Below are 19,745 nucleotides of genomic sequence, written 5' to 3'. Positions count from 1 at the left end.
AGACGGCATCAAACACCCCGAAATCGTGTGGATTGTAGATATAGCAATTATGTAATTCCATGACTCCGCGAGACTGCCTAAAACTGAGAATAAAGAGGACATGAACTGACCGCAATCTGGGAGTCTTCAGAGACTAACTAGCAACTGCGACCCACCTGCCAGAACAACCTAAAATTGACCGCCAATATAGTGTGATAAGCACCAACTATCATCCATCCCACCACCTTACTCTGATGGTGTCTCCGGGCTACTGTATGCCATCTCAGGGTCTGACTTGACATCGGTGTCGCTCATTTCCACAGCGCCTGGTAGATCCACTTGGGCACTGGCACCTAAAGACATGAGATTCTGATTGAAAAGTGTCGAGGATTTTGTAACTTACCTTCCTCAAGCTCGGAAGAATTAGAGCCATCCGAAGATCCAGCCCAGTAATCTCGGGATGAGCACCAACCGTCGTCTGGGCTTGAGATAGTTTCTCTGCAATGAGTGAATTAGCATGCAGGTTCGAAATGAGATATAGCCAACGTACAACTCATTGTTAGGCCGTTGGACATCGGATTCTTCCTTCCTGTCCTCGAATTCTGCCTCGTCGTCGTCGAATTCTGCCTCCTCGTCCTCGCCATCACTGTCTCCATCCGAGGCCTCCTCCACCATTGCACTGTTTTCATTTGAATTGCTCGTCTCACTTTGGGCATGTTCTTCCAGGCGCTTGGAATTGTCAAGAAGATCCCACATGTGAAGTGCATTGAGGCGCTTCACTCTGCCGAGACCAAGCGTACTCAAACCAAGGGCATCGCCATCAGATAGATCTCCCTCAAAACCGTCAATATGGCCGGAAGAGTCATTTTCGAGCTTGGTGCGTTTAGAATAAACGACCATGTCCTCTCTATAATCGATGGGGTCTGGACTTCTGGATCGCTTCAATCCAGCCCTGGCATTGCCAATCTCGTTGACAAGTTGAGCTGCATGTCGTAACGCCTCTTTTTCGACTGGCTCTTCTTCGCTGTAAGCATTGTAGTGGGTTGGGTTCTCTAGTTTGCTTCTTTGCTCCATAATCTCCCCAGTGAGCTTTTCCAACCACATCCCAGCGAAAACATCCCCTTGGTCCTGTTCCCACGTCATACGTTCCTCATCATTCAAATATCCGTTTTTTCTCTCTTCATTGTGTCGAATTGGAGAAAAGGCTGGGATTTTTGGCTTATTGAATGATGTTTCCTTATGGCGGCTGAACTCAGGGCTCGAGTTGTTGGTAGATTCGTATCTTGAGAGGCGTCCATCATCGCCGAGCGTTCTATCTGGGAGTCGATACCCATCGTTTTCATCGCGAATATGCCCCCAACGTGAAATACGACCGTGTTTAGTTGCAACGGAGGTTTCAACTCGGCTTTCGTTCTTATCAGCTCCTCTGTTGTAGAATTTGTCAGGCACGTTGATTTGCCTCTCCCGAAGGCGACTTGCTGGATGCTTGCCATGCACCCTTGGGTTGAAAAGCACCACGAAGAGTGAAGTTTTGCGTGATGTTTCATTGTCATCTTTCAAGTAGGAGGGCAGGTGTTCCAAAGCCTTGTCCCGGAGATAGGTGGATGGGAACCACACAACCACGTCGGATTTACTCAACCGTTCGACGCCGACAATGTTTGAAATATCTCTCTCCCTGAAGAGCCTTTCCACATCTTTCCTCGAATATCTCCCGGTGTTTATAAAGTAAAGACCAACTTCCTCGGGTTCATATTTATTGCCACCAAGCCGCCTCAATGTTTTCTCAGGGCTGGCTGCATGTCCGCTGCTGGTGTCTGACCATTGCTTGGTTCCTCTGCCCGCGTATATCTTAACAAGTGGGCGTGTAAGGTCTTTCTCTTTCCGGTCCTTCAAGTCATCTGGAAGAAGGTCATAAGCCCGGTCCCTGTCTTCAATTGTTCGAAAATGCACAGTTCTGTTTGTCAACCACGCTTCCAGTCGTGTGACAGTATGTCGGGTATCAGGATGGAAGATTTCGACCACTTCATTGTTTGAGTAGTTCCCAACATTCATAACAAACAGACCAATTGTGCCACCCGGTGCGCTTGCAAGGACTGACGAATTGTTAGGCGAGGACAAATAGTGCTTCGCTGGAGACTTGATGGCCTCGTGCGTGTTGGGTTCTGGTCCTCTGTGGCCACGTCTAGGTTCCACAGGCAGATGGCGATCCCCCTTTCTCATTGGAGGGACAGATGGAGGGCTTCTGGCGCTATGAGGTCTCAAATCCATATTGTATGCAGTCTCCAACTCTTCTATGGTTGGTGGGTATCTTGGATTCACCTCGGTTTTTGAGTCTTGAAACGGTCCATGGGTCCTTTTCCAATGCTCAACCTCGAGAACCAGATCTTTGAGCCTAACATCTCTGGCCTTCAAACTCTGAGCCCATTGCATGACGACATTCTTCCAGTTATAGTTGATTGTCGTTTGTGGTGCACGGCGTTGGGCCTCGAGCCATTTCAAATATGCTTGAAACGTTCTTGCAAACGAGAACTTCCCCAAGTTCTTGTTGAAGGTGCTCAGCAGTGTCTTTGCCAGCTCACCAGATGAAAGGCGCTCTGGATTGGAATGCAACTTCTTTACTATTTCCTCCTCGCTTTTGCTTAAAGAACTGGACGGTATCGAGGCCCGTGTCCGGACTGGTGTAACGGCGTCCATCTTGCTTCGATTGTTCCGACTGATGTCGAAAATGCGTGCGTGAGGTCCAGTATAGAAACAACAATTAGATAAAGTTGAGAGATATAAGGTGACGGATCAAGAGAAATAAGTAGTAGAAAGTGAATTGTAAAAGGTGGTTGGGTTTGTTGTTGAAGGTAGGTGGATTTGGACCAGAACAAAGGCTGCTGATTGTTGGTCTCAGTTCTTGAAACGGAAGTCGCCAACTTACAACCCACGGCTGCACCCAACACACAAAGGTAGACTGCTGTTGCAATAAAAGTTCACAAGTGTAATAGAAAGTTACCACATCATGGTTTAAGGACGACGTCGTAGGATTTGTTGTGCTTGTCATTCTCTGTCAAATGGGCTCCCATGTTGTGGGGATATCTAACCCAAGTCTCACTTATGCTCATTAGAACAAACAGACAGAGACAACACTTAAGAACCACACAAATGTCCTAATCAAAACACATAATTAAACCAACTCCCTCCTTTTCTCCGGAAATAAGAGTTTAATAGGAAACTACAAAAAAAATATCAGCGACAAATGTTCAAAATAATACAAATAATACTGTATAGCCTCAAGTGCTTCTAGAACCCCAAGCACATCATAATTGGCCGGCAGAACATGCAAAGCGCCTAGGCACATTGACTTCACTTCGAAATCAAACGGATCAATTAGATGATCACTCGATTAGTTCAACGATTCTGTGACAATGAGCTGGTTTTAGGGCTAAATCGCTATCGATATATACTACATACGCTAGAATTACTTCCCCTTCTTACTCTCTTCCTCCTCAATACTCTGCTTGCTGCGTATCCTCTCTAACTCCCTCTCCTCAATCCTCTTGGATCGAACCCTCCGCAATGACATCGGCAACTCTGCATTCGCCAACTTCGCGCTAATCTGCTCGCCACCCTCAGTACCGACGATGCTGCCCAGCCTAGTGTTCCTTCTCTTCCTCACCCCGGGCTCCAATTTCTCAGCCACTTTATCCGCCATCTCCGCTTCCTGGGATTGCTCGCTTCGGCGTCTTTGAAGAGGTTGGCTAGGTTCGGTGTCTTGCCGACCACGTTTTTCTTCCTCAATTAGTGTTTCACGCTCTTCGGCTTCTCCCCTTTCTTTGATTTTCTTGATGTAGTCGTTGTACGATGGTCTGGTCAAGAGCCCGCTCCGGAACTCATTTGCACCAACCAAGAGCTTAGTAAGATCCACCAGCTCCTCTAAATACTCGATAACCTCGATCTGTCCAGCTGATGCCGCATTCCAAGACAGAAACTTCTGGCGCAACATCCGGCGAACCATGAGCTTCTCCATCTTCGATCGCTCCATATTGTCTTTGCCAAGGATTGCAGGTTCATTCTCCAATACAAGCTCTCGTACTCGGTTTACAACCCGAAGGTGTGCCAGTCGTGCAGAAGGCAGAAACTGAGGAAGTGGAAGTTTGGTTGTAAGCGCTTCATGAACGGCGAATAGAATCAAAGTTATGCTGCCAGCTAGGTTCCTTCGATAGGCGTAAACCTCTTCGTTAAGCTCTTCAAGAACGCCGGAGCCATACTCATTTCGTAGCTGGAGTATGTTGTCCATCCTTTCTATGATGCGATGAAGGACGTAGAGAACTTCCTGGTAAACTAGGCTAAGCCCAGCAAAAGAACCCTTCAGCCGAGGTTCCTGGTCGCAGAATGGAAGAAAAGCCGCAGCTGCTCCAAGTGCGTCCTCGGCTTTACCCATAGCGACCTCAAACCTCTCTATAACTTCTGGAGATCGCGCATCCGTGTTCTTTCCGCTCTCTACGCCATACGCCAGGCATGCTTCCATCTCGGAAATCTTCTGAATTGCTGCAGCAAGGGACTCGACGAGTCTATCCCTAGCTCGAACGGGCAATACAGCGAATTCGATGAATATAGCAACGGTTCCACCGATCAGGAACGCAATAAGCCGCTTCAGAAAGTTGTCCACAGCGCCTCCCGACAAAGTGTTGTCGACAGTTGCCAGAGCGACGATGCACATCGATATGATGCACACCATACCAGCTTTGATGTACGTGGTTCCTAGCTGGACATATGTTGATGGAACAATCCCTATAACCAACATAACAACAGTAATCACACGGTTTCCTCCGGAGGCTTCAAATGCGGCCAAGCCCCAGCAACAGCCGATAGTTGTCCCTACAACTCTGAGTAGAAAGACCCAAACACTGGCACCAATCACGACTTCCGTGATCAAGACTAGCTGAAGAGCTGCCCATAAACCACGATTTAGGTAGTACCACGTATTCCACTTCCCAACGAAAGCGGGCCATGTCACCAGAAGGACTGCAATAGTGAGCTTTATTGCATATTCGACATCATCCGAAGCCGCGACCGCATCGACAAAATCAGCGAGCTTGATCCGCAGACGCGCAAACCGGCTTTTTTCCTCCTCTTTGGGTTTGACTTTTTTGGTCACCTTCGGCGAGGGGGGTTTCTGTGACGGTGCCGTTTGGGCACCAGCCTCAAGATCACCAGTCTTAACCTTTGCCTGTGTCTCAAGATCACCAGTCTTAACCTTTGCTCGTGTCTCATGAGGCCCTTTATCTTCATCTTGTTGGTCTTCCTTTCCCTGGCGCTTGTCTTTCCGGCCCTGTTCAGGAAGGGACAGCTTATCATGTTCTCCACCTGTGGTCAACCACTTTCGCCAGTGAATCCTTGGAGCCCACAATCTTCGTTTTTCATGGCGCTCCTGCCTCTTCTCTACCAACTTCCGTGAATGCTTCAACATTTTGCGCATGTTGGTTGCCGCCTGCCGAAGATTGAGTATGAAGCTCGAGATCAAGAAAATCTCCATCCTAGGCGTCACATCAACATGCGTGCTGTGAGATTCGTAATATGCTGTAGCAGATTCGAGGGCGGCTGAGGCGTTCTTGTCGAAATCCACTATGGAAGCTTTCATAGCGTCAATGTGGATGTCTAATTCCTCCAATTTGATTCCCTTCGGGGGAAATGCACCAGATGGGAGCTTTTTGACATCATAACAATAGGCTAGGCAAGACGTGATAACTTCGACGCTCTTGTCGATGTTTGTTTGGAGTGAATGGAGAGGGCCTTCAATTCGTTTTAGGAGGCGTCTCATGAGCTCCTCATCTGCGGACTCTATCTCTTTCTGCGGCTTCACCATTTCCAAGTCTTCTTTCTCTCTCCTAAGCCTTGCTCTGCTTTTGCTCCTTCTAGCCTTGCTTTTACTTCTCCGGGCCTTTTCCTTCTTCTTCTTCTTCCAAGGCATATGTGACTCTTCTTTGTCACTGAATTGCTCATGACTTGATTCGCCGCCCGTCTCAGAGTCTTGATCAAATGAGGACCGTCTGCTCATACTTATGCTTCCAGTAGGAGTTTTGGCACCCTTAGCTTCATCACTGGCAACTTTAGCGTCGTCTATGTCACCAAGTAACGCGTATTTGCTCTCGCACGCACCAATTAAGGATATTGTGTTCGCAACGAGCTTCTTCATCGACGTATCGCTGATTGGTTTCAAGTCTCGCGGCGGCAGAACGGCAAATGCTAATTCGAACATGCATTCCTGCTGTGCAGATTTGCAGCTCTCAAGTTTAGCACGCAGTTTCGCTTTCTGATCAGTCAATGATTTCAGCTCCACAATCGACGGAACAACAGGTTTCGGAACTTCTGGAGTAGAGGGTTCTTCTCCAGAACGCTCCCCTTCAGTTCTTTTGGCGGGGTCAAATGGTTCCTCCGTTAACGGCTTTGAACGTAGAGACTTGACTGCTTTAACCAGCCTATGGAATAAAGACTCTTTTGGGGGCTCTTCTTGTTCCTGCTCGTTCTTGTCAGCTTCTCCATCGGAATTGTTCTCGTTTTGTTTTCCAATCGTCTCATTATTGGGGTCGAGAATGGCGACAAAGTAGCTGTTGGCGTCTCTCAAAGTGCTGACTGTCTGGCTCAGAGTTTCGATGGTCGTAATTCCTAAAAAGCTACTACTGAACTCTGGGAAAATAGCGACATTGACAATAAGTAAGATCCCTACTGCCGTTAAAATTGGGTAGAGGATAGCTGTGACTAATCCAACAGTAACGGCCTTAGCAGGGTTTGTCAAAGTGACGACAACGACGATGAGCATCAGAAGTACCCCCAAAAACAGCCGTGGAGTATGAGACCTCAGATACCCATGAAACAAGACAGCTAGTGTGAGGAAAACACCCTTGATAGTAAAAGCTGCCGGTACATTGTAATGGTATACCAGAGATGATAGGTATACTCCCAACACTGACCAGGCAGCCCCCAAAAGCGTCCCAAGAATTGTCAGGATCAATGCTTCAGCCATCATGCCGAAGCGCCTCCCTGGGTGGCCAAAGACGGTGGTAACAACAGCCAAATATGTAGCTTTCCCATAGACATTAAGAACGGCCGGTATCAGTGCTATTATGATCGCAATTGTTGACGCGATGGTGTTTTTGAGCATTCTTTGCCAGAGATTGCCCGTTTGCAGGTTGGCCCATATCACCGACGCATGTTTCGCGGACCATTCCTCCACTTTATCCAATGTAGTTGGCTTCTTTTCAACAGCTTCATCGGGCTCTGCCTCGTTCTTATTCGAGTTTGAGCGTTGACTTGGCCTCGGGCTTCCTCGTGGAGCGGCCTCGGGCGAGTGTGGGCGAGCAGTCATCCTGAACACTTTGCGCCACGGGACGCAGGTAGCTCAAAGATCTTGTTGTGTCTGTTTCAACGTATGGAGAATATTCTTGCTGCAAAACCGGATAGGCTCAATGTCCCCTCTGTATCTAGAGCTGGAGGAGTTGTTGAGTTCTCGAGCCGGGTGGTGGCCATCGTCCGTACTGGGTCGCTGGGTCACTGTTGAACTGAGCTGTCGCAACAGGCATTCCAACTGCAGCGCGTCAATGCGCCATCGATCGACGAATATTTCGTTCTACGTCTGGGACAATAAAATTCAAACAATTGCTCGGCGTCGTCATAACATGGGTGTTTGGTTACTCAATTAGCCTCGGCGGCCCTTGCTTTACAAAACGCCCTTGCAGCATTTTAGCGGCGAACCGCGCCTCGCCCCGCGTTACGCTCTTATCGAAGTTACCCCACCACCTGTGACGACGACAATCTAGGCTTCCGCGAATCCAACCACTTCATTTCTGTGCGACAACTGTTCCTGAATAGCGCAACGACACTTTATTCGATATGGCTCCCACTAATTCCTATATGGTTTGCTATCCCCGACTTTTTTGATCTGATGTGCGATGCTGACGTCTGAACAGTCGAAGCTGAAGGTGCAGCTGAAGTTGTCCATTGCGCGCCTTCGCATGGCCCAACAAAAGGATGAAGCGGTATCCAAACAATCACGACGCTCCATGGCCCAATTATTAGAAGCCGGCAAAATCGAAAGCGCACGTATCCGCGTCGAAGGCATCATTCGGTCCGACATCACTTGCGAACTCTACGAGATACTCGAACTATACTGCGAGCTACTGCTTGCCCGTGTCGGGATGATGGAAAGCTCCACTTGCGACGCTGGCTTGGAAGAAGCAGTCAAGAGCATCATGTATGCAGCTCCGAAGATAGACATCAAGGAGATACACGTGGTCCGGGCTCTACTGGCAGACAAATATGGGAAGGAGTTTGCGTTGGACGCGGCGGAGAACACGGACAACAAGGTGGCCGAGAAGGTTGTCAAGAAGCTGAGGATAGAGCCACCATCTGAGGCTCTTGTTAACGGATACCTGGAAGAAATAGCAAGCACGTATGGCGTCGACTGGCCGAAAGCGGAGCCTGGAACCCCCCCAAAGTACGCCAGTGATGAGGACCAGGACCCCTCGAGTGGCGGCCAAGCAGAGAAAGCCCTGGAGGAACCAATACCGGCACGCAGCAGGGTGGAGGAAGAGAGGGACGAGTTGACAAAGGCCACCCCGCCGAGAGATTTCGGACCAAGCAGCCCATTAAGGGTTAACCCACCTAGCCCAAGCACGGACAACCTACACCCGCGAGTCAAAGGCACCCTCGACCTGAAGCCGACAAAGAAGATGGCGGATGCAAACGTGACGAAGAAGCCTGACCTAAAGAGCAAAGGGCCCGTGGGCGGTACCATTCCCGATATCGATGAACTGGCGGCGCGGTTTGCAGCACTGAAGAAGTGAGCTTGTATTGGGACAGCAGGGTGTCTGGTGTTTGTGTTGTGGCGTGCTTAGCAGCCTGAGTCATAGGAAGGCGTTTTGACATTTTATGGGCGTGATCTTCAGCGGGGGACCTTTGCATCTTGACTGGGGATGGATGAAAGGAGAGGCTAGGCTGTCAAGCTATGAAACCACGTATTTGGTAGCTACATCTGAGTTAAGGCCACTGGCTCGCTCTTGTCATGAACCCAGACAAGAAATATGTGAGTCTACATAGCGCTGAAATTCATATATATTAGTTGAAATGCCGATTTTATCAGCCTCAATCGCAATATCAATTCTCGGATTCGAGTATTTGTGACAGATTTGCTGAAGAAAGGGATGTCTTCAGCGAGTGGAGCTAAATAAACATGACGTTGACGCTAAGCACAAGTGTGGAGCGGACCGGATATTAGTGTTATTCCGCGATAAGTCTGGTGGGATCTGGTAGCCTCGCGAGATCGAAACCTCGAAAGAACACCAACAGCGAGTATATTATCTCACCTACAAAGCGGTGCCAGAAGCACGAATCTACACATATGTTGTCTGTATAATACGATCATTCCATGTACCTATAATCAAATTTGCCAAAGGACGAGTAGCTGTCAACTTCACAGCCTCGCAGCATCCGAGGTCTACGATTCACCTCGACATTCACATTCAAATCAACGCCTTGAGAGTCTGATCGTCCACCTCGATGATATACCGACTGATGTATATCCGCCATGGAGCAAATGTTTGCAGAAACTCCTAAACCCGCGGAAATGTCCTCAGCCGATAGACCACAAGCTCTCGACTCCTCTCAACTTCCCGAATGCGCTCCTGCAAGAAGCCAAGCAGAAATGGAAGAACATCTGGGTTTCCGTCAGAGTGAGGGAGTACATAAAACACCTACGGAACCCCTCACTCATGCGAGAAACCAACCAGAAGCGGAAGAATATATGGGTTGCCTTCAGACCGAGGGAGTCCATAAAACACCTACGGAGCTACTCGACGCCTCTCAACTACCCGAATGCGCGCCTGTGCAAAACCAAGCAGAACCGGAAGAATATATGGGTTACCTTCAAACCAAGGGAGCACATGAAGCACCTACAGAGTTTCCTGACATAAAAATGGAGTCACCTCAGGATGCAGCGAGCCCCCCACGCCGTCAACAACAGTCATTTCTGAACGGCGAGTTCCCTGCCCAAACACAACAGGCGCGGCTGTTCAACGACCCAAGACGACACAAATTGTTTGGAGAGTACAATGAAGTTATACGTCAGAATCCGGATTCACACCTCGCGCGGCTGGGGGAACTGGCACACTATGTGTTTGATAATGGCAGGCCTGCTCGTGTATGGACTGCTGGTGGAGTGGGATCAGCACAAGTCGGCCTGGATCCTTCCAAGACTTCAATACACGGGAGATGCAGCTGCACGTATGACGAGGCGGACATCCTTCTGCTCACGGAGTCAGAGCACGCAGCATGGTCACGGGCTAATAACCCACCCAAGCTCGTGGTAATTCGGGATCCGGAATTTTCCCGACGTCGGCCTGCGAAATCTACGGAATCATGGCTGAGAGAGCAAGAAAAGCGGACAAACAAAAAATGGGTTGATGTTCAGCGCTTGAATCGGCAGTGTAATGATGGCGCCGCTGAAAACATACCTCTGCAAGATGCCATCCAACAATGGCGCACTTCACAGACCAGTGATGTTATATCCCTCGAAACGCCGCCGATGAACCTCTTGAATATTTCGGACAAAACCGTGGGGCATTGGCCTGAAGGGCTTGCCAAAGATTACCAGCTACTCTTCGAAGCCATAGATGAGTGCGAGAGCATGATATACAGGTCACTGGATGAGCGTTTAGTTCCGCTTTCTGAACAGGACCGTGGAGTAGGGAAGACCACACTGATGTTGTTTTCGCACAGTGACATCCAAAAGTGCACTCAGTTCCGAATCCTCGCACACAGGGGAGCTTGCTCTTCCTGGCATATCGATAATGCTGGAGTCTATACCTTCATCGTTCTCGAAAGCAACATTGACAGCCCGGACGAGGAACCTGAAGATGTTGTCAAGTACTGGCCAGTCTACCCGACGCACCACATGAACGCTCAAGATGAGGACGCAGCTCGAGTGGCATTTTCAAAGGAAGGAATTAACTGGAGGCCCAAACCTGATGGCAAGATTCCTGTTATTGCTCTTACCCGAGGCGACATGTTGATACAGCCTCCCGGGACGATACATGCACCGATCACATTGACAAACTGCTTCTTTCTTGGCGGCATGGCATGGCGCAAGAATACCTTGCCACAAACACTAAATGTTTGGCATTATCTCATGAAGAATGAGATATGCACAAACGAGCCGCTCCCCAGACAAAGCCAAGCTATTCTGGACTTCATCAAGGTAGCCGTCCATGATGCGCCCGAAGAGCACGGCTATCGACAAAATCAACTGGGCGAATTCGATAAGATATGCGACGAGATTTCCGGCATGGTTTCACGATGTGGCTGCTCGAAAGCATGTTCGCTGAGCACCAAATGCTCGTGCCTCATGCAAGGGCTCAAGTGCGGCATCCGCTGCCACAAAGGCAGCACCCTTCATCATACAACTTGTACCACGGTGAATATGTTATCACCTGCGTCATTGTCGGGAGGGAGGAAATATACAAAGAGAACCCGTTTAAAAGACGATGAAGACTCGGATTATACGTCAAATGGCACTCCGGTTTCAAAAACCAAAAGAAAGAAGAGAGAAATTGAGGCACTCCAAGCGAATGCACCGAGTGCTACGCTAGATGCGATAACATTGCTGCCGCACGAGCAGTTGAATAACTCTCCAATGGTAGCAGGTTCGGATTACACGCCAAATGGCACCCCATCTGGAAAACCCAAAAGAAAGCCTACAGTTAAAGCACCAAAATCGAAAGCATCAAAAGCGAAATCACTCGAGGGTACAGCGCTACTACCGGATGCGACTGCGAATAACTCTCCAGGAGTAACAGACTCGGTTGAGGCGAAGCGTCCCGAGATCTGCGTTGGGTCGTCTACTGGTGGCATCTGTGAATATGATGATCAGGTTCGTAGCAACTGCTTAGTCTGCAAGCATTGTACCACCATCGTAGAACTAGGTGGCGAGGCTATCCGACATACGCGTCCAAGGGCTCATACGAAAGCTGATGTGGGCAATGAAATCGACTCCACGAGGTCCCCTGGCACTGAGGAAGCAGTGTCACAGAAAAGGAAATGTCACGAGTGCCTGAGGTCTACCATCACCGTGGATAGAAGGGGACCCGATGGTCCGAATACCTTGTGCGCAAGTTGTCAGAAGAAATTGACCAAAGCAAATCGTGAAAAAGAAGCTAATACGGAAGCTGTAACATCGGCCACATTATTGCCTAGCATCGAGAAAGGAGAATTACATAAAAAGAGATGTGACATTTGCAACAGGGATGACATTCTTGTGGACAGGAGGGGGCCGAATGGTCCGGGCACCTTGTGCACAGGTTGCGGGAAAAAGTATTCGAAAGAAAATCCCAAAAAGGGAGCTAATAAGAAAGATCGTTCCCAAGCCGTGGTTGATACTTTCGACCAAACTAAAGCCACCCACGACGATACTCTGAGCGCTAACCGGGATACTTTGCTCAACTCTAGCAAGAGTAAAACACCCGAGGCGCCGAGGATGCGATCCTATACCCCGAGAGAAGACTACTGCCAATCGTGCGAAGAGAACGTCGTGTCATCTAGATGGTACAACACCGAGGCCAATGGAACCAAGGGGAAAAAGTGCGGGAGATGCTATAGCAATGAGTATCATAGGTCCCAAAAAGAAAGGAGGGCAAGCCTTGCTGCCAACGAAACCGCATCGCCATCACCTGCAAAGGAAAATGAAGCAAGTAACCGCACAAACATCAAACTTCGCTTTTCACCCTCTGCTTACTCTGCTGCCAAAGAACATAATGCAGATAAGATGGACACAGGCGCGTCTCAACAAGATCCACCGGTCCAGTTTCAAAGAGGCATTCTACCACCTTTGTTTGACGCCCCGCCTGGCCTCCCTCAAGAGAACACCATCATACATGCCCACAATACCTATCTATCGATAACTGTGGAGCTACCAGTCATCAGCAAACAGCAACAGTTGGCACAGCACGAGCCGGCCGCCGCCTATCCCTTACAATATGCCGATCCACAGGTCCTTGTTGATCTCCAAAGCTATAAATCACACGAGGCGACACCAGAACCTTCAGTAGAGCACAAACCGAAGGCTAATGGCTTCATGATCTCGAAACCTAAACCCCAAACATTCCCCGCCTTCGCCCAAGACGATGCGGCCTTCTCCAATTCACTCAACCTCAACACCGGACCCGAGGCAGTCGCTGACCTGCCCGTCACAAACGGATCTACCACCACCGAGTCGTCATCAGAGCACTCTAATTCACATTCACACACCTCCTCCCCTCTAACTGCGCTTGACGATGGATTCTCTGACCGTGAGAACGTGGATCTCCTCATACCTCGTGAGGCGCAATGATGGAATGGGACTATAATTTCCTTCTGGGCGGCTAGTTGTGTGCTTACTTTTTTTGCGGATACCCTCTACGATCGATGAGTCTATTGTATTTTGGAGTTTATGGGTGCTTGGAAATGGGAAGGTGGGATGTAGATGGGATAATGACATTACTAGGCGTTGGCAAAACGGATGAATAAACCACTATAATGTGTTAGATTCGGCGTATAGCTAGCTAGGAGATTTGGAACTGGTCGACTTCGCTTTATTGTTGCAACTGTTTTTGCATGGGCTTTCGTTGGTAGGAATATGGTTGATTGGCATACATTACTTCTTCCCAAATGGCACGCTCATAATAAAACTTCAAAACATTGATGTGTATGTGCGTCATATTTATAATTATCCCAAGTAAGGAAGCATGGTGCCACGAATAACGAAAACTAATCATAACATGCGCATCCCGATCCATACAACGGCGATGAGCAAATAGCAATAACCATAGGCAATATCCCTCCCATAAGTACCTTCCCAAAGCAAAGTGAACCAGTTGAAGATAATGTCATCCGATTGCATCCCATCCCATCCACCAGCCGCCCGTATCCCCCCTTCCCAAACAAAACTCCACACGCCACACCGCTGCCATTCATTGAATTGCAGGCCGAGACATTGAACAGTACTTAGTCACTCTCATCAAAATCATAACTGTCCTCTTCCACTACACTCTCCTCTTCCTCTTCGTCACTGTCCGCATATACGGGCTTCTTAGACTTTGCCTTCACTACCGCGGCACGAGCAGGGCGACCCCTTGCGGCAGGTCTGACAGGGCTTTCCGTGACATCTTCATCGACATCCTCCGCATCGCTCATTGCCAAATCATCTTCCGAATCGTCTTTGGCAGCAGCCTTGGAGGTGACCTTTACTTTGGCTTGCTTGGCAGCATAAGCCTTGGCAGCCGGAGACAATCCGGGTGGCTTTGGCGCTGGTTCCGCAGCCTTCACAGGTGCCTTCTTCACGACCGGAGCCTTTTTAGGCTTTGGCGCTGGGACGGCTTTTGCTTTTGGGGCTGGCTTGGTTGCTGCTGCTTTCACTAAAACAGGCAAACTGTCGTCATTACTCAGGAAGCTATCCAGGTCTCGATCCAGTGGCTGGGGTGCCTGAGCTTTCTGCGGTGAAGGTTTGGCCAACATCTCATAGTTAGTCTCATCGTCATCAGACAAGTCAATAACCTTGCTTTTAGCAGCTGGCTTGGACTTGGAAGATGCTGAGGGAGCTTTGCCAGAACTGCTGCCTGGCCTTGACATTGCGAAGAGAGACAGGCGGCCATTGTTCGCTGCGGTGTCGGATTCAGCACCAATACCCTTGACCATCGCTCCAACATCCCCGAGCATCTTGTCGTCGTCGCTTTCAGACTCGTCGTCGTCTTCTACGAGCCAATTCTTTGGCTTCGCGGCAGCCGCCCTCTTGCTCCTGGACGCAGCGGGCGCAGGTGCAGCCGAAACAGCGGCAAAATCGTCGTCTGAAAGGCCCGACATCTCTTCGGCGCCATCTGATCCAAGGGTTTGAGTCTTCGGTTTCTTTGGTTTCGCAGAGAACATGTCTTCGAAACGCTTCTTCGCTGTCTCAGTTGGTTTAACTTGGACCACTCCCTTGGTAGGGTTGGCCTTGGCTGGTTTGGCAGCCTTTTTCGTTGGCATATATTCCTCGTCCTTCTTGATCTTGGTCGACAACTTGCCACCTTTGCCAACACCAAGCTTCTTTGACGCTCGGCGGCCAAGTGATCGAATGCTCTTCTTAACCTGGGTATCTTCCTCAAGGGCCGCATGCCAAACCTCAAGGAAGGCATCAAGATCACGGCACCAAAGGTCCTTTTCGCTCAACGCTTCAAGATCATCGAGCTCTGCCTTCTTGTCTACCATCTGTCGATTGAGTTTATCAACACGCTCTTGCGTAAGCGACCAAATAGGAAGCCCAAGAAGATAGTCGTAGTCTCTTGCACCCCCCTCTTCGTCATCTGGAACTTCTTCGTCGTTCTCCACAACATCATCCGCCTCGCCTGCTTTTTTGGCGTCTTTGACTTTCGGAAATGGCTCGTATTTCTTGGCACGGAGCTCAGCGACAAGCTTTGGCTTGGTTTTCTTGGAAACAACAAGCTTGTTGTCGATTATATCCAGAACAAACCTAGCTTGGTTGCTCAGCTTACGATACTCCTTTCCAAAGACATCTAGCCAATGCTGCTTTCTCTTTGTGTACATTGCAAGTCGGTGGACGTAAAACTCTTCAAGAATCTCCTCAACCTTGGTGTATTTGCGGATGCGGCCCTCAAGATCGAAAGCAACTAAGTTGGACGTCGCAATTGTCTTCTGCAGCTTGAATTTCTCTTCTAAGCCTTCAGTAAGAGCGGCCTTCATCTGAGAAGCTTCCATTTGAACAACGAAGTGGACATTGTCATGGTCGTTGAATTCTTTGTAATCCTTGATGAATGACGTGACCTTTTCGCCCTTGATGACTTCCTCAAGCTTGCCTTTGAAATCGTCGGTCCAGACACGAATAGGCAGCTCAGTAATCTCAACTTCGTTGTCTCCGGGGCCTTCGCTGATTCTTCCATCGGCCCGGAAACGGTCTGGGCCTGCCTCTTCCACGACACCTTTCCAGCCACGGAACCACGGCATCATTGGCTCAAACGGCTGTTCCTCAGAGCTATCGAGGCGTCCCATGCGACGTTTCAAGTTCGTGACAATGTCTTCTGGGTGATAGTTGGGAATAGACGTACTCCAACCGGTACCAATACCCTCCGCACCGTTGATAAGAACCATGGGTACAATGGGGCAGTACACCTTTGGCTCAATACGGCGATCATCATCCGTATTGTATTCGAGATTTGCCTCATCAAGGGGGGAGAAGACGCGCCTCGCGAACGGCGACAATCGAGTATAGATATAACGTGGGCTCGCAGCATCACTTCCACCAGCCAATCGAGAACCGAAATTTCCACTGGGCTCTAGGCAGTTGACATTGTTGGATCCCACAAAGTCTTGGGCGAGACCAATGATAGTACCCTGAAGCGACTGTTCTCCGTGTTGGTATGCCGTCAGTCCAGAACAGTAACCAGCAAGCTCCACAACCTTCATATCCGAAGTGATGTTGCGAGTGAATGCAGAATAGATGACCTTTCGCTGACCCGGCTTAAGACCATCAATAACCGAAGGAATAGATCGCATGTTGTCAGCCATACTGAAAAGGATAAGTTCGCGATTAACGAAATCATCGTATGAGATTTTGCTGGACGAGTGGTCTAGGAAAGTGCCAGGGACGAAGTTGCCTAACCACTGCTTTCGGTGATCAGCCCGCTTCTTCGAGAATGCAAGATCAAACAGATCCTCTTCTTCTCTCTTGATGGGCTCAAACTCTTTCAGATGCTCGTCGAGTTTCGTGAAGTAAACTTGGGCGTCTTGAGTGGTACTAGTTCCCAGACCCTTGTAGTACTTGTGCTTCCAACTGCGTTCGTGCTTATGCCTCTCTCTCCATTCGTCATATTGAGGCATGGTGAAGAATGTCCGGGAAATCGCGGTTTTCGGGTTGGGTCCCTTCCACACTTTAACGATAGGCGTAATAAATTCTTGGAAGAAATTAGGCAGCTTCAACAAGCTAGGAAAGGCCACGTGTAGGAAGTTGATCAATAACCCCTTGATATGGCTACCATCGTGATCTTGATCGGCCATAATCATCAGATGTCCATACCGAAGGCCTTGCGACTGTGGATCGGTGTAGACCTGCTTGTGCTTGAGACCAAGAAACTGCTTGATATTCTGGATCTCAGCATTCTTCGAAATTTGATCAATAGAAGCATCTCGAACATTGAGCATCTTTCCTCGAAGCGGGAACACCCCAATCCTGTCAGGGTCCAGGATGGCTCTGCCAGCAACGGCGAGAGCCTTAGCAGAGTCACCTTCAGTGAGGATCAACGTACACTCGTGCCCACGTCTCGTTCCTGCCAAGTTGGCGTCCACAAGTTTGGGGTTGGTCATACGCGAACGCCTGTTGCCATCACTCTTCGACAACACCTGGTCGGCTTTTTGCTGAGCAAAATGCATGATGTTGGCAACTGCATCGGTCTTGACGATCTTCTTCAGAAACTCTTCCGTGACCTGGCACTTGCTGCCGAATTGGCTTACTTTGGTTGTCAGCTGCTCCTTGGTCTGAGAAGTGAAGGCAGGATTGACAATCAGGCAATTGACGAAGAGGAAAATATGGTTTCGGATTTGGTTGGTTTTCAATGCTGTTCCTTGTTTGTTGATCTTCTTGACGTGATCAAGGAGCCTTTGGCAAATCTGATCAGCAATATAGCTGACGTGTGTACCTCCAGTGGTGGTGGCGATAGAGTTCACGAAGGAAACTTGTTGGAACGAGCCATCTGAAACAGCAAATCCAATCTCCCATCGCTTATGTGAGTCGTCGTCGTCGACAATGACGGTTGTTTTGACTTCGGCATCTTGGACGCCACGCTGGGCATTGATGGCCTTGGCATACATCTCAATGTATTTCTTGAAAGAATTGATTTTGATTTTGGTGCCATTGAGATACACAGATACACCTTTCACTGTGCCAGCAAGATCATAGACGCGTCGCTTGACCAAGCCTTCAAAATCATCGTCAATGCCATCCATCTGGAACTTCTTCCAATCCGGAGTGAAGGTAACTCTGGTGAAGTCTGCTGACTTATTGGCCGTGATTTTGGCTTTGCTCATATTGGACATATTGTCTGTCCAAACCTGCTTATATCTTTTCCCGTTCTTGCTGTCCTGAGTTTCCAGTGTAAACGATGTGCTGAAAATATTGCAAAGCTTCGCACCATAGCCGTTGCGGCCTCCGGTTGTCTTCGATTGCTCGTCATCATAATTGGATGAGGTCAAAAGATGACCGAAAATCATCTCTGGAATATAAATTTTCTCCTTCTCGTGGATCTCGATGGGGATACCTCGACCATCGTTTTCGACACTAATCTCTCCTTTTTCGCGATCCACTGTGACCTTGAGGGCTTTCATGTTTGCATCGTTTTGCTTGTTGTCGGCTGCATTTACAAGAATCTCATCGAATATCTTGTATAGCCCAGGAATGTACTCAACCTTCCGACTCTCCATTTGCTCTGTCTGAGAATTGAAGACCCACATTTGCTGTTCGGTTCGTTCGACAGAGCCAATGTATGTATCGGGACGTGTGAGGATGTGCTGAACAGGGCTGAGTTTTTGATAGCGATCAGTCGAGTTGCCACTCTTGGGCTTCGATTCTGTAGGGCCGTCTAAGTTCATACTTTCGTTCTCGATCGTTTCCAGAGGTTTTCCCGCCGCCTTCTTCGCGACCGGGGCCTTCTTCTGCTTCTTGGCGCTTGGTGGGGTATTTGACAACATTGTGTCATCTTCAATTGCAGCCTCGCCATCTTCTGGTGCATCCTCATCGTCGTCGCTGTCGGGTTTGGGGCGTTTGCTTGGTACAGACTTGGTCTTTAGTGTGGTTTGAGACAGTTTTTTGGGGGCAGCCTTTGGCTTTGCGGCGGCTTTGGCTGCAGGTGCTTTCTTGGGGGCAGCCTTGGGCTTCGGTTTGGCTTTCTACAGTTTTAATTAGCCTTGTCGCATCCAAATTTCGCACCACTCCAACTACAGGCATGGGCGCATCAATTAGAGCACTCACAACGACAGGTACCGGGGAGAAGTTATCGGAATCGCCGTAGTCATCGTAGTCATCCATCACGGAGTCGTCCATGGCGAACTATGTGGCGGAAAAACTCGAGGCAGCAGATGGTAGTAAGAGGAGTGCGGCAAGCACTGAATTCGAATAGAGCTTGCCTATCCTGCTGCCGTTGAGAAGATGCTTAGGCGAAGAGTATATGGAGGGGTTGGCGTGCTGTCATTGACAATAATGTGCGTTATTTGTTGTCCTTGGATTCGGGGTCCTCTTGTGTAAACAAAGCTCGGGATTCTGGCGAGGAAACCGCGTCGTGGTGTTGCAGGCCACCATCAGGCACGAGCTTTGACCCTGTCACGTGACATAAAAGCGGCTTCGCGTACTCTTGGTCGTTTGTTTACTTAGGATATCAACTCCACGACCAGCTCAGTATTAGCCCCAATAGTACGCCTGGGACTATGAATCATGGCATGGGAATCAGACTTTAGATTTGATTTTCCTGACAATTCTGAGGCAGAAGCAGTTTGGACATCCTGACAATTGAATACAAGCTGAAGATGACTGGAGATGACAGCTTCAGCGTGGAGATGATGTGTGTAACTAACACAGACGTTTTGGCATGGTTGTACTATTTTGAGGCTCCTTGATTGCTCATGATACAATCCCAGCCGCAGCGAAAGCCGCCTGTTACAATGGCTTCCCGCACGTTTCGTCACCCCTGACAGTCTTTTGGTGATTTTGTGTTGCT

At 49.1% G+C, this 19,745-nt stretch overlaps 5 protein-coding genes across 5 annotated transcripts; 2 read left to right on the top strand and 3 right to left on the bottom strand.

Moving 5' to 3' along the window:
* Positions 1-225: 225 nt before the first annotated feature.
* Positions 226-2,673, bottom strand: VE01_09943 (uncharacterized protein; the record flags this gene model as incomplete). Its single annotated transcript, XM_018279350.1, has 3 exons — positions 226-332; positions 383-477; positions 530-2,673. The coding sequence occupies 3 exons, from the start codon at positions 2,671-2,673 to the stop codon at positions 226-228; spliced, it is 2,346 nt and encodes a 781-aa protein (XP_018125714.1).
* Positions 2,674-3,381: 708 nt separating this feature from the next.
* Positions 3,382-7,644, bottom strand: VE01_09942 (uncharacterized protein). Its single transcript, XM_018279349.2, has one exon. The coding sequence runs from the start codon at positions 7,328-7,330 to the stop codon at positions 3,443-3,445; it is 3,888 nt and encodes a 1,295-aa protein (XP_018125715.1). The 5' UTR covers positions 7,331-7,644; the 3' UTR covers positions 3,382-3,442.
* VE01_09941 (uncharacterized protein) lies at positions 7,626-8,979 on the top strand. The gene is made up of 2 exons (XM_018279348.2): positions 7,626-7,878; positions 7,932-8,979. The coding sequence occupies exons 1-2, from the start codon at positions 7,855-7,857 to the stop codon at positions 8,805-8,807; spliced, it is 900 nt and encodes a 299-aa protein (XP_018125716.1). The 5' UTR covers positions 7,626-7,854; the 3' UTR covers positions 8,808-8,979.
* VE01_09940 (uncharacterized protein) lies at positions 8,980-13,695 on the top strand. Its single transcript, XM_018279347.2, has one exon. The coding sequence runs from the start codon at positions 9,548-9,550 to the stop codon at positions 13,340-13,342; it is 3,795 nt and encodes a 1,264-aa protein (XP_018125732.1). The 5' UTR covers positions 8,980-9,547; the 3' UTR covers positions 13,343-13,695.
* On the bottom strand, positions 13,692-19,262 carry TOP2 (DNA topoisomerase 2). The gene is made up of 2 exons (XM_059464110.1): positions 19,004-19,262; positions 13,692-18,921 (listed from the first exon to the last, which is right to left on the bottom strand). The coding sequence occupies exons 1-2, from the start codon at positions 19,073-19,075 to the stop codon at positions 13,996-13,998; spliced, it is 4,998 nt and encodes a 1,665-aa protein (XP_059319270.1). The 5' UTR covers positions 19,076-19,262; the 3' UTR covers positions 13,692-13,995.
* Positions 19,263-19,745: the final 483 nt, after the last annotated feature.

This window comes from Pseudogymnoascus verrucosus, assembly GCF_001662655.1.
Source record: "Pseudogymnoascus verrucosus strain UAMH 10579 unplaced genomic scaffold scaffold_71, whole genome shotgun sequence".
Taxonomy (NCBI): domain Eukaryota; kingdom Fungi; phylum Ascomycota; class Leotiomycetes; order Thelebolales; family Thelebolaceae; genus Pseudogymnoascus; species Pseudogymnoascus verrucosus.
The sequence above is the reverse complement of the archived record's forward strand: the minus strand, read 5'-3'. Positions and strand labels throughout refer to the sequence as shown.